The sequence below is a fragment of the Abramis brama genome (genome assembly GCF_963993115.1).
Source record: "Abramis brama genome assembly, chromosome: 23".
In the NCBI taxonomy this organism is placed as follows: Eukaryota; Metazoa; Chordata; class Actinopteri; order Cypriniformes; family Leuciscidae; genus Abramis; species Abramis brama.
In genome coordinates, this window is record NC_139985.1 from 12,124,103 (window position 1) to 12,136,507 (window position 12,405).

Sequence of the window (12,405 nt, forward strand, 5' to 3'; positions counted from 1 at the left end):
CCTCCAGCACCATGAAGAGGTCCCACTCAGGAACTACTCTCCTGGGGACTGGAAGAGAGAGGCGCGCGCCCTTCATAAATCTACGTATATGGGGATGTTGCCCCACCGTAGCGCTGTCAAACCCCACATGACATGCAGCGATAGCCGCTAAATAGACCTTAATAGTGGAAAAGGATCTTCCCTTATCCATAAGGTCCTGCAAACTGTGAACTGTGAACTTGTAACATATGCCTTGTAAGGTGAAACGAAGAAACTTCCTGTGTGGAGGATAAATGCTTATGTGGAAAAAAGCATCTTTCAGATCGATCGATGTGAACCAATCGTTCTGTTTTACTGCACGAGAGAGAACGTTGTGGGTTAACATTCTGAAATTGTATTTCCCAACACTCTGAGATCCAGAATAGGACAAAGTGAACCGTCCTACTTTGGAATCAGGAAATTACGGGAGTAAAAACCCTGATGACATTGATGCGGAGGCACCACTTGCACCGCCCCCTTCTCAAGAAGAGATCTCGCTTTTCAGAATGTGAGAAGAGCTTTCTTCTGTGTGAGAAAAGATAACTCCGCTGAAACATGGAGGTTGGGGCGGCAGTGGCTCAGTGGTTCATGTAGGTTGTCTACAAACCGGAAGTTTTGTGGTTCAATCCCCGGTTCCACCTGACCAAGTGTCGAGGCGTCCATGAGCAAGACACACACCAACTGCTCCCGAAGAGCTGGATGGCACCTTGCATGGCTGACACCACCATCGGTGTATGAATGAGTGGGTGAATGTGAGGCTATATGTAAACCGCTTTGGTGGCCATAGGTCTGTGAAAGCGCTATATAAATGCAGTCCATTTTCTGGCAAACAGACTGCCAGGCTGTCACGTGTGCCGTGAGAGAAGCCACCCTCACCAGAGAGTTGCCTAGGGCTGGCAATAAATGGTAAAATGATAAATGGACTGCATTTATATAGCGCTTTCACAGACCTATGGCCACCAAAGCGCTTTACATAGCCTCACATTCATCCATTCACTCACTAACTCATACACCGACGGCGGTGTCAGCCATGCAAGGCGCCATCCAGCTCGTCGGGAGCAGCTGGGGTTAGGTGTCTTGCTCATGGACACCTCGACACTTGGTCAGGTGGAACCGGGGATTGAACCACCAACCTTTCGGTTTGTAGACAACCTACATGAACCACTGAGCCACTGCCACCCCTACATACAACTGGATCGTTCATTGGCAATGGCGCCATCTAGTGGACAACTTAGGGGCGACATGTAGGATTTCTGGCAAACAGCACTCGGCAGAGCTTTTGCTCACAGTGTTTGATATTGTTGTTTTTGTTTTTTTCTTTTTGAAACACACACAGGGGTTTGAACCTTTATTGAATGTGTGAGAGGTGGTTTGTGCAAACTGTGAAATGACCGTGGTTGAGCACATTTCAACAGTGGTAGGGCACTTGACAGTGAATTTCCCCCCAGTTCTGGAACTGGAAGCTGGGAGGGAAAATTTTTATGGACCACACCTGAACTTGTGACATGTCCATGTTGAACTGAGGTTGGGCACCCGAACGAGGGAAAAGGGGCCCTCGAGATGAGAACTTCCTCTTCTTGGGTGAAGAGGGGGAAAAGCTCAAACTTGTGTCCAATGGGCTGGTCGCTCAAAAACCTGGACCGAGAAGCCCCTGGAGCTGAACATCAGGTAGGCCGCTTCCTCTTCCCGTCTGACGGGGTAGAGTTAGTGGGCTTTTTTAGATCTAGCGGGTCTCTCCAATAGTGACGCATGTGCTTAGCGCACGCGGGGAGGACAGGCATGAGCTGCTTCCTAGGACCGGGGGGGCTAGGAGTTTGCCGTCATACACATCCCTCTCTTGGTCGGCGGCATTCTGGAGGGCAGGTCATTCAATGCCGAGTGGCCGCTCGCTCACACACCTCGAGAAGGACTGCGTGTGGCAGTGTAGCCGAGCCGCTAACCGGGGGAGCTTGGGCGGACGGGATGGTTTCCTCGTTGTCCGAGCCATCAAGTATAGCGGGGTCCTCGTCCTCGCCTGAGCCGGGCGGCTCATGGTCGAGCGAGGAAATACCAGGAAGGATTTCCTTGAGTAAGCCCTCGTTAGACTGGTCAGCCCAACTGAGAGCAGGCATGCTCTGGGAGATCCTTATAAGGGGCGGTTCCCTTACCGGGCATTGGACACGTGCTTCTGTCTGTCAGGCCAGACTTGGTGCAATTGGATGCTTCTGCAGAGGTCAGGTGCGGATGCCCTTCCCATAGGTGGATCTCGAACACGAGATGATGAAAGAGAACATGCTCTGGGCTGGGCAGGACGAACCGAAACCTGTGGGTATCATGACTTATGATCTGTATAAAGAGAGTAAAGTTTTTATTTTGTCAAAAGCATCTTGTCAGTACCACATATATAAATTGTATCCCATTGAAATAAAGAGACAGGGCAAATACCTCCTTGTCTACAAGTATCAATTTGTATTTTTCAGAGGGATCAATCAGGGTAATTTGTGGTTTCCTTTTCCTGTTGAAGAAATAATAGCCCAGCACACCTGCTGTTGAGACCAGTACCACTCCAACGGTCACTGCTACTGTAGTGGACTAAAATACAGATTAGTGCATATTAACAAGGTTTTAAAAACATAACAGAATATAATCAATTATTAAAAAAAGCTAAAAATGCATTCATTGGTTGATTCACAGTACACACACAACAGAAGTGTGTAACGGTTTCAAATGCATCGATGAATCATCTGTTTTTCCTAGAATAAACTCTGACGTTTCTGCTTTGGTATCCCATTTCTAGAAGAACCGTCTGCTGCTTCGGTAGTAAGTTAAATGCAATTGACTGAATATAATATTTTCAATTTGGTGGCATGACTAGTCAATATGCTGTGTGTTGATAAATGGGAAAGCATGCAGCATTGTTATGCGAAATAAACTTGGTGGCATTCCAAAGCAGTAACGTTAACATGGCACTTCCTCTGAATGACATTAAATAACTGCAATTCATCTTTAGTGTACTTCTCCAAAGCTTTGTGACTTACCATCGCGTAACCCATTTTGAGTAATCTACTTCTACAAGGAGATTCAGTCAGAGTAAACCTTCAAACTAAACATTCGTCGACACACCTATGAATACGCAGGCGGAGAGCTCGGTGTTCGAGGCAAACAACGCTGCGCAGTTATTGCGCATAATAAAACGTTTCATTCAACGCATTCCGTACTCACCCCCATTGCAACACTATCTGAAACACATAAAACCTCCAATCTCCTTTTGTCCAGAAACTCCCAGAAAAAGTGCAAAAATTAATGTCCTCCAATTTATTTTTGTCTAGAAATGTATTTTATTGATTCATACAAATGTAATACAATTTTAAATTAAAAAAGTGAATGAAATTCCCAGAAATTCAAGGTACTTTATTGATTCATTCATATGTATCATCCACAAATTCCAAAAAGTGAAAGCAATTTCCTGAAGAATTAATACGGATTGTTATATTAATGCTAAAAACACCGTAATTTTAAGATAACAGGGTCCTTTTGAGTTTTTAAGATACCAGGGGCCTTACATACATTGGTTTCCCTTATATATAAATTTATGCTCAAGCTATTATCTTTTTTACGTAATTGCGGACATTGATGTGAAGCTGATTCGATGTCTCTGAAAATATCTCCATTGCCAGAGCCTTTGTCTCTTCTGATCCATTCCAAAGGGCCCGATAAACAGGAAGTGTGTACTTTTGTTTCCCCTGTAACCAAAACATGAAAAATCCTTCTTTAAAAATAAGCTAAATCGATCTCTATTCATACAATTGATCATTTTAATAGTCCAAAGAGCTGAATGAATTATAAATAATGTACAGATTCTAACCTGGCTTGTGAGGAAATTGCGAATATGTTGGAATCCTGGTTTATGTTGGTTCTTTGCAACAATCTGGGCCCATCGCAATTTCAGCTCAGAATTGTTGGACTCAGTAATATGCAAGTAGGACTCCTCTAGCTTCTTTATGTTACCTGTTAATATGGAAATACTTATTTATTTTACAATCTACTTAAAATACTTAAACATTCATCCAAAAACACAATGAGTTATTTGCACCGTCTGGAAGGGGTGACTTCTCAATGATCTTGTCCAAGAAGTAGACAGTTTGGTAGGTCTTCCATGGTTTTATATCAGTTTTGTTGATGGATTTTAAGTCCAGGTTATGGTTAACCCACATTTCCGCTAACAGCTCTGCTGGTTTCATCAGTGTCTGACCAGCAGAGAGATCAGGGACATATGGAGGCCAACCAGGGACATTGAGCCAGCTGTCAAAATCCAGACCTAACAAAGCAAATGAGAACACAAAAGCTGAAGACAAAAGGCCGTCAGCCTGAACAGTATAGATTCAGAATATCCTTTGTGATTTTATAACAAAGAAATGCTACTAATGGTCTTTTTCCGCACCCTCAATTTTGTGGACATTCTTCTCTTTCAGGTCTGGGAAATACTCCAGGTAGAACTCCAATGCATCCTCCGCCAACACACTTCTGAACTTGAACTTTTCCACATAAGCCTTGAAGAGACACAATTGCTGTTTTCTCATATCTTCAAATTTTCATTCATATACACTGCCAATCAAAAGTTTAGGTCAGTAAGATAAAAAAGAAAAGAAATGACTACTTTTATTCAGCAAGGACGCATTAAAATTCAAAATAAAATAAAACTAAAATAGTACATAAATAAAATAACAATTCACTAAAGCCTGGAATAATGGCTGGAATAAATTATATTTGAAAAAATATAAATTGTATATTTTTTTTAAACATTAAAACTGAAAACAGTTGTTTTAAATTGTAATTAATATTTTGAAATAATTGTGTGGTTTTTTTTGGTTCCAAAAAAATGCAGCCTTGGTGAGCATAAGAGACTTAACATTTAAAAATCTTACTGACCCCAAACTTTCAAACATTAGTATATATATTTTTTATTATTTATTATTAAAAACATTTTCTGTAGGCTTATTGTTCCAGTAACCTTGAGGAATGCGTCAAAGCGTGACTGATCTCCTGTGAGGTGGGCCAGGTAGGAAACAAAGCAGAAGCCTTTCTCATAGGGCGTTTCATTATAGGTATCATCAGGATCGACACCTAAGTAAAAACACACAGAGGCAGTAACAACCTATTCTTCACAATTTGTGATAAATAATGACCAAGTAGTGTGAGACTGCTATCTTTATTCAGCTTACAACGTCAAATTAAATAGACAATAAACTAGTGGTGACCCACAGTACCTGGTTCGATCTTAACCCGTAGTTTATTGAGAGGATGGTCCTCTCCAGTGTTGTCCATGTGCTGACGTAGAAGAGCTTTACCAGTTGCCGCCTCCAGACATGTGTAAGCCTCTCCTGCGAAAGAAATGGCACCCTTTAATGAACTCTTTATTAGTGAAACACTTTAAGGGGTCAAATAATGTAAAGCATACCATACAGCTCCTTGCAAACTCTGCGTTGAGCGTACATCGTGAAGCCCTCGTTCAGCCAGAAATCACCCCAGGTGGCGTTGGTGACGAGGTTTCCAAACCAGCTGTGACAGATCTCGTGTACAATGACATCAGCAAGAGAGCGATCGCCGGCCAGCAGACAGGGCGTGACGAAGGTCAGGCAGGGGTTCTCCATCCCACCGAAAGGGAAGGATGGAGGCATGAACAGCACGTCATATCTACACAAGTACAACAAATAAAGACACACATTAAAAGTTATCTTCAGATTCTATTAAGCCACTTTAGATCAATCAGAATAGAGTGGTGCAGGGATGACGTATTTTTGTAGGCCAAAACCAGTAAACGAGTTAGCATTTTAGCACTTCCGGTTCCATCGTCCAGAGGTCAATGGGTTTTTTGAATGGGTTTTTGGTTAAATGGTTGAAATAAGGTCTGCGGTGAACACAAGCTCCAGATATTTTCATGTTTTATTTACAATACAAAATGCATCAGTAATACCCTCTTGTGAATTGTTTTTGTTTTCACTTGTCTTGTAAAAGGTGGTTGCTTAAAAGGGACATTAAATATCATCCGCCAAACTGGTAAACTCATCTACTCACAAGTCTGCTTTCACAGCCTCTTTGTGTTTATAATCACGCTCTTGAAAACTATTAGAACTCAAACTTTCAGGGAAAATGTTTTTAATGGACATGAAGCGATGCAACTGATGCTGGAAAGTCACGTGCCAGTAACAACATGTAGTACGTCTGAATTTTTATTCATACTACCCATCTTCATATTATATAGAGAATACTTTTTTTAATGAACATGAAGTAAATTTAAATTAAAATGTAGTACCGACTCAGTTTGCAATTTCGATGCAGCGTGAAAGAGTTGTTGGAAGCTTAGTGATGGTGACGTTGAAGTCATGCGACCGTGGTGTAGTTCAGTTATAGCCTATGTTTATAATACACTAGGGCTCTGTCCGAAATCAACCACTATACCCTTAAAGGGATACTCCACTTTTTTTGGAAATAGGCTCATTTTACAACTCCCCCAGAGTTAAACAGTTGAGTTTTACCGTTTTCGAATCCATTCAGCCGATCTCCGGGTCTGGCGGTACCACTTTTAGCATAGCTTAGCATAGATCATTGAATCGGACAGGACCATTAGCATCTCTCTCGAAAAAATGACCAAAGAGTTTCGATATTTTTCCTATTTAAAACTTGACTCTTCTGTAGTTACATCGTGTACTAAGACCGATGGTCCCAAAAAAGTGGAGTATCCCTTTAAATAGGGCACTATTTGAGGGGACAGTCATTTGTTGTGGTGCCGAAACAATAGTGGACGTTATTAGTGGTACGTTACTGGTACAAAGGTCTCATTCCCACAGAAGTAAACCAAAAGGTAATAAAGTTTTTAAGAGTTTAGAGATAACTTGCACACAGAGGAGGGTGGCTCTTCCAGGCAAATGGCATTCTGCTCCCCAAAGGTGTAAACTCTGAATGCAAATTCCCATTGTTAGCAAATGTTTCCATGTGAAAGAAGTTTCTAAAAGAAATGCAGCATGAGGCTCAGGGCGATTTGTAACTCAAATTAGCCTGTGATGCTGAGTGTATGCAAAACACTTCGCATCATGTATTTTATAATGTCAGGTTCGCATTTTATCTCTTTATTCCAGAGCATTTGATGTTTTGTATTTATTATCTTTGAACCGATTATGAAATTGGCATGATACATTTACCTGACATAATAAATTTGATTTTGAATTTACATTTGATTTTATTCCGACCGACTCTGAAATTGTTTTCCCAAGTAGATTAAACGGATTCGTATGTTACCGCAAGTTTTGCGTCAGATTAGTGACGACTAATATTTGGCATTAATTCAAGTGTATGTGTTTTACAAAGACAAGAAGTGAATTTCCGTTTAGGGTAGCAAATGCTGCTTGACCAATCTAAATCTGGCTGTGTCTTACCTCTGTTTTAATTTAATGTTACTTTAGATAAGTGTACGTGGGAAACCATGGCATGGCCAATCCAAAGCTATTATAACAAAAATACGTCATCCCTGCACCACTCTGTTAGGAAGGTGTTCAAAAAAAGTGTCTCCCACCTTCCCCAAACATAGGATCCAAACAGTTTCTCTCCCACAGACAGGAACTCTTCGATCACGTTATCATACTCTTGCTTGGCTGCCTGCAGTAAACAAGGCTCGGTCCAAACACGTGTCCTGAAAATGGTGTTAAAAGTCAGAAATGTTTGTCATAACAATAATAATTATTATTACTATTTAAATGTTTACTTTATAATAGGGTCTACTTATAATGTTAGTAAAAGTATTTCTGCACCAAAAACACAGTTTTCCATGAACATTTCAGTTTAGTTTCAATAAATGATTTGGGGGGGGGGAAAGAAAGTTACAGTATGTTTTTATTGCAAAATGAGCTCTTATCTCAGGAGAGCAATAAAAACTTTATTCCTTGTGATATGATCCCTTTGTGGGAAAGGATTTGGGATGTTTTTACCTGGGTCCCACCTCGGCAGACTGCAGGTCTCCTACTGCCAGTGCTACCAGGTAAGAGGGAATGGGATGCTCCATAGTGAACAGGAAAGCGCTGTCTGCTTTCCTCTGCTCCCATTTACTAGCGCTCATAACCGCTGTGAAGCCATCAGGCACCTGATAAGAACAGGGAGGACCATCAAAGTAAGAAACTACCGTGTTTATGAGACAGTACAAAGGGCGATGATAAGAAAACCCTTGTGTTTTTTTTTTAAAAAGAAGTCACTCACCAAAGCTGCATTTATTTGACCAAGAACACAGTTAAAACAGTAATATTGTGAAATATTACTACAACTTAAAATAACATAACTATTTTAAAATAATTTAAAATATATCTCTGTGATACAAAGCTGAATTTTCAGCAGTCATTACTCCAGTCTTCAGTGTCACATGATCCTTCAGGAATAATTCTAATATGCTGATTTGATGCTCTAGGAACATTTCCTATTGTTGAAAATATTATTTTGGACACCATACATTTTCTTTTTTCAGGATTCTTTGATGAAAAATAAAGTTCAAAAGATCAGCATTTATTTGAAATCGAAATCTTTTGTAACACTATAAATGTTTTTGCTGTCACTTTTGATCAGCTTAATGCATCCTTGATGAATAAAACTAATAATTTCTATTATAAATAAAAAAATTAGAACCCAATTTTTCAATCCAATCAATTCCTGATTAATAAAATCAAGTGGCCGCCTCCTAATGGAATCCATTTTTTCCTAATTGACTCAAATTACGTCTTTACGTCTATATACCCATACTCTCTTTCTATCTGTAAATTCGACTGGCCCAATGGCCTCACCTGAACTGCTGCTGAGTAGGTGCTCTTGACTGCTGGAGTATCAAAGCAAGGGAAGAAGGAGCGGTTGAGAACAGCCTGGCCTTGAGTGAAAACATAAGGCTTGAGCTTTCCCGCAGTCTGCTCTGGTTCCAGCCAACACACCTAAAAGAAGATACATGCGTTTGGTGAAACATTACCTGCACAACAGCCGAGTAAGTGCTCTTTGTCATGGGCGTATGGAAGCCGGGAAACAGGCTGCGGTTCAGGACAGGGAACCCAGATGTGTACAAGAATGGCAGTGTCTTCTCAGCCGTCTGCACTGGGTCCAGCCATGACATCTACAGAGAAGTATTTTGTGTTTCCACCACGGAATGAAAAAAATAAACGTAATAACTTTAAAATAATTTTATTTTACAATTCTGACTTATTTCTCAGAATTGCGAGAATAATTTTTTTCTTGTAACTGAGTTGGGAAACTTGTATCTCACAATCAATTCATACTTTATAACTCGCAATTACGAGTTTATCTCAAAATTCTGAGGGAGGAAAAGTCAGAATTGCAATTTTATATATAAACTCACAATTTTGAGTTTTTTCTCACAATTCTGAGTTTTTTTTCTCTCACAATTCTGAGTTTTTTCTAACAATTCCGAGTTTATAACTTTTTCTCGGAATCGTGAGATATTTAAATTCAGAATTGCGATAAACTAGCCATTTAAAACAATAATTGAGAGTTTATATCTCACTATTATAGGCTATAAATACAATCTCAACAATTTTTCTGACTTTTCTCAGAATTGTGAGATACATTTTGAATTAAGAGTTATAAAGTCAGAATTGCGAGATAAAATGTTGCAATTACTTTTCATTTATTTTATTCCGTGGGGGAAACAAACCACCATAGTGATGCTTCCTTGCTTGCTTTTACAATAAATTAATGAAATTTACCATCTGAAGGACTAAAGTGACTAAAGTGAGTCTGGAAGACCGCAAGGAGAACAGATTCAGAAAGAGAAACCAAAGTATTCTTCCTTCTAGGTCTCATGACAAGTGAATACGTTTCAGTTTTGATATTGAAGCTCAGCTCAGGCTTGTCCTGAACTTTCAAAATGGAAATGATTATGGACAATTTTTTTTATTAAAGGCACAGTTTTTCTTGCTTACCCCTGGTCCATCAGAAGCTGTATATTTGATTGCAAGCTGAAGTTTGTCTTCTGAGTTGAAAGTTGTGGGAAACCTCACGACGAGCGTGGTCCCATAACTGGTGAAGTCACGAATCAGAAATTCTGTGCTGGTCCAGTCACGTTCATTTCGACTGAATGTGATTTCATGCAGGGACAGAGTTGAATGAATATCTAGCTGTAACTCACTCTGACTATCCTGAATGCATTGCAGCTGTAATGTTTCGGTGCCTGATATGGTTTTCTTTTCAAAATCCACTTTAAGATCGAGATGAAAATGATCTATTTTAAACTGGCGGAAACTAGAGGAGGTAGCGACGTCTTCGGCTGTGTCTGAATACAGCGTAAATGTTTTATCCATTGTCCTACTACTGGCACAAATCTACAACAATAGATCTGACGGGCTACAGCAAAACACCGGCAAACGGTGGTCAATCTGTTCTTCGCTCAGAAACGACAAGTGGACTGTGGTAAAACAATCCACTCGCTGGAAGACGAATAGGTATAGCATGTGAAATGGATTTACGCAGCACTAGCCTGCGTTATCGCAGCGCAGTGTTGTTTGTCATGAAGACATGGCGACCAATGAAATAAATCTGAAAAATCTCACTGTATGGCAAGCCGTTTTAACATTTAATCATTTCAACTGACTAGTATCTATTTTCATGCTACTAGTACTTATTTTTTTAGATACTAGTATCTATTCCATTAAGTACTAGTACTTATTCATTAGGTACTAGTGCTTATTCTTTAGATACTAGTGCTTATTCTTTAGGTACTAGTACTTATTCATTAGATAATAGTACCTATTAATTAGATACTAGTACTTATTAATTAGCTACTAGTACTTATTCAATAGATACTAGTACATATTTATTAGATACTAGTACCTATTAAATAGATACTAGTACTTATTCATTAGATACTAGTACTTATTTCAGTAGTGACTAGTAACTATTCTTTTGCTACTAGTAACAAATAATTTGTTTTGCCATTGACTTCTATGGGGATCTGTCATTCAGATATCAACTATTCGGTTCTGACTAGTATGTATTCCATTTGTGACTAGTACATATATATTAGGCACTAGTAGTTATTTATTAGGTACTAGTACTTATTTTTTACATACTAGTACTTATTCATTTGATACTAGTACCTATTAAATAGATACTAGTACCTATTCATTAGCTACTAGTACTTATTCTTTAGATACTAGTACTTTTTTATTAGACACTAGTATCTTTTGCAATTGTTACTAGTAACTATTCTTATTTTACTAGTTACAACTGCTATTTTACTAGTCTTATGTTTTGACTAGTCAGAACGGCCACTGGAGAGTTAAATAAAAAATCTTACTAGTAAAATAAAAAATCTTACTAGTAACATTTGGAATAAATACTAGTATCTAATAAATAGGTACTAGTATATATTGAATAAGTACTAGTAGCTAATTAATAAGTACTAGTATCTAATTAATAGGCACTAGTATCTAATGAATAAGTACTAGTAGCTAATAAATAAGTACTAGTATCTATTTAATAGGTACTAGTATCTATTTAATAGGTACTAGTATCTAATGACTTAGTACTAGTATTTACTGAATACATACTAGTATCTAGTAATAGGTACTAGTATCTAAAAAATAAGTACTAGTACCTAATTAATAACTACTAGTATCTAATATATATGTACTAGTCACAATTGTAATACATACTAGTCAGAACTGAATAGTTGATATCTGAATGACAGATCTCCATAGAAGTCAATGGCAAAAAAAAATATTTGTTAGTATCTAATAGTAGTATCTAATGAATAAGTACTAGTCACTATTGGAATAAGTACTAGTATCTAATGAATAAGTAAGTACTAGTATCTAATGAATAAGTACTAGTCACTATTGGAATAAGTACTAGTATCTAATGAATAAGTAAGTACTAGTATCTAATGAATAAGTACTAGTATCTAATAATAAGTACTAGTAACTAATGAATAAGTACTAGTATCTAATAAATAAGAACTAGTATCTAATGAATAAGTACTAGTATCTAATAAATTAGCACTAGTCACTATTGGAATAAGTACTAGTATCTATTAAATAAGAACTAGTATCTAATGAATAAGTACTAGTATCTTTAAAAAGGTACTAGTACCTAAAGAATAAGCACTAGTACCTAATGAACAAGTACTAGTACTTAATGGAATAGATACTAGTATCTAAAAAATAAGTACTAGTAGCATGAAAATAGATACTAGTCGGTTGAAATGATTAAATGTTAAAACGGCTTGCCATACTCACTGGCGCCTACTACTGAAATGCTACCAGTTAACAACTATTATCTGTTATTCATGACACAAACCACGTTTTTCTCAACTGGGCGCACGAGGGCTCAGAGAGTCACTCTTTTGAGCAACATTCAAATCTCATG

The 12,405-nt window shown here is 38.5% G+C and overlaps 2 protein-coding genes across 4 annotated transcripts; both read right to left on the bottom strand.

Annotated features, from left to right (window-relative positions):
- Window positions 1-1,341: 1,341 nt before the first annotated feature.
- On the bottom strand, window positions 1,342-3,173 carry LOC311074508 (NADH-cytochrome b5 reductase 1-like). The gene is made up of 3 exons (XM_084101182.1): window positions 3,036-3,173; window positions 2,443-2,589; window positions 1,342-2,343 (listed from the first exon to the last, which is right to left on the bottom strand). The coding sequence occupies exons 1-3, from the start codon at window positions 3,048-3,050 to the stop codon at window positions 2,107-2,109; spliced, it is 399 nt and encodes a 132-aa protein (XP_083957308.1). The 5' UTR covers window positions 3,051-3,173; the 3' UTR covers window positions 1,342-2,106.
- Window positions 3,174-3,299: 126 nt separating this feature from the next.
- Window positions 3,300-10,520, bottom strand: LOC311074506 (aminopeptidase B-like). Of its 3 annotated transcripts, none has more exons than XM_084101177.1 (11): window positions 9,963-10,520; window positions 8,820-8,960; window positions 7,980-8,131; window positions 7,568-7,684; window positions 5,456-5,691; window positions 5,265-5,378; window positions 5,009-5,121; window positions 4,439-4,547; window positions 4,091-4,315; window positions 3,863-4,005; window positions 3,300-3,740 (listed from the first exon to the last, which is right to left on the bottom strand). In XM_084101177.1, exons 1-11 carry the CDS (start codon window positions 10,338-10,340, stop codon window positions 3,594-3,596), a joined length of 1,875 nt encoding a protein of 624 aa, XP_083957303.1. In that variant the 5' UTR covers window positions 10,341-10,520; the 3' UTR covers window positions 3,300-3,593. The 3 variants fall into 3 exon arrangements, with proteins under 3 accessions (XP_083957303.1, XP_083957304.1, XP_083957305.1); XM_084101178.1 differs by lacking the exon at window positions 8,820-8,960 and adding an exon at window positions 8,996-9,136 and having other exon boundaries at window positions 3,321-3,740; XM_084101179.1 differs by having other exon boundaries at window positions 3,321-3,740; window positions 8,820-9,136.
- Between the last annotated feature and the right edge of the window lie 1,885 nt (window positions 10,521-12,405).

Bases quoted from the DNA above. Each gene is read 5' to 3' on its own strand.
- LOC311074508 (XM_084101182.1), bottom strand. The intron at 2,344-2,442 runs GTATTTGCCCTG...CTCTTTATACAG, and splicing joins TGATACTTGTAGACAAGGAG to ATCATAAGTCATGATACCCA.
- LOC311074506 (XM_084101177.1), bottom strand. From the start codon at position 10,340: ATGGATAAAACATTTACGCTGTATTCAGACACAGCCGAAGACGTCGCT. The intron at 4,006-4,090 runs GTGCAAATAACT...CCATATTAACAG, and splicing joins GAAGTCACCCCTTCCAGACG to GTAACATAAAGAAGCTAGAG. The intron at 3,741-3,862 runs GTTAGAATCTGT...TTTTGGTTACAG, and splicing joins GCAATTTCCTCACAAGCCAG to GGGAAACAAAAGTACACACT.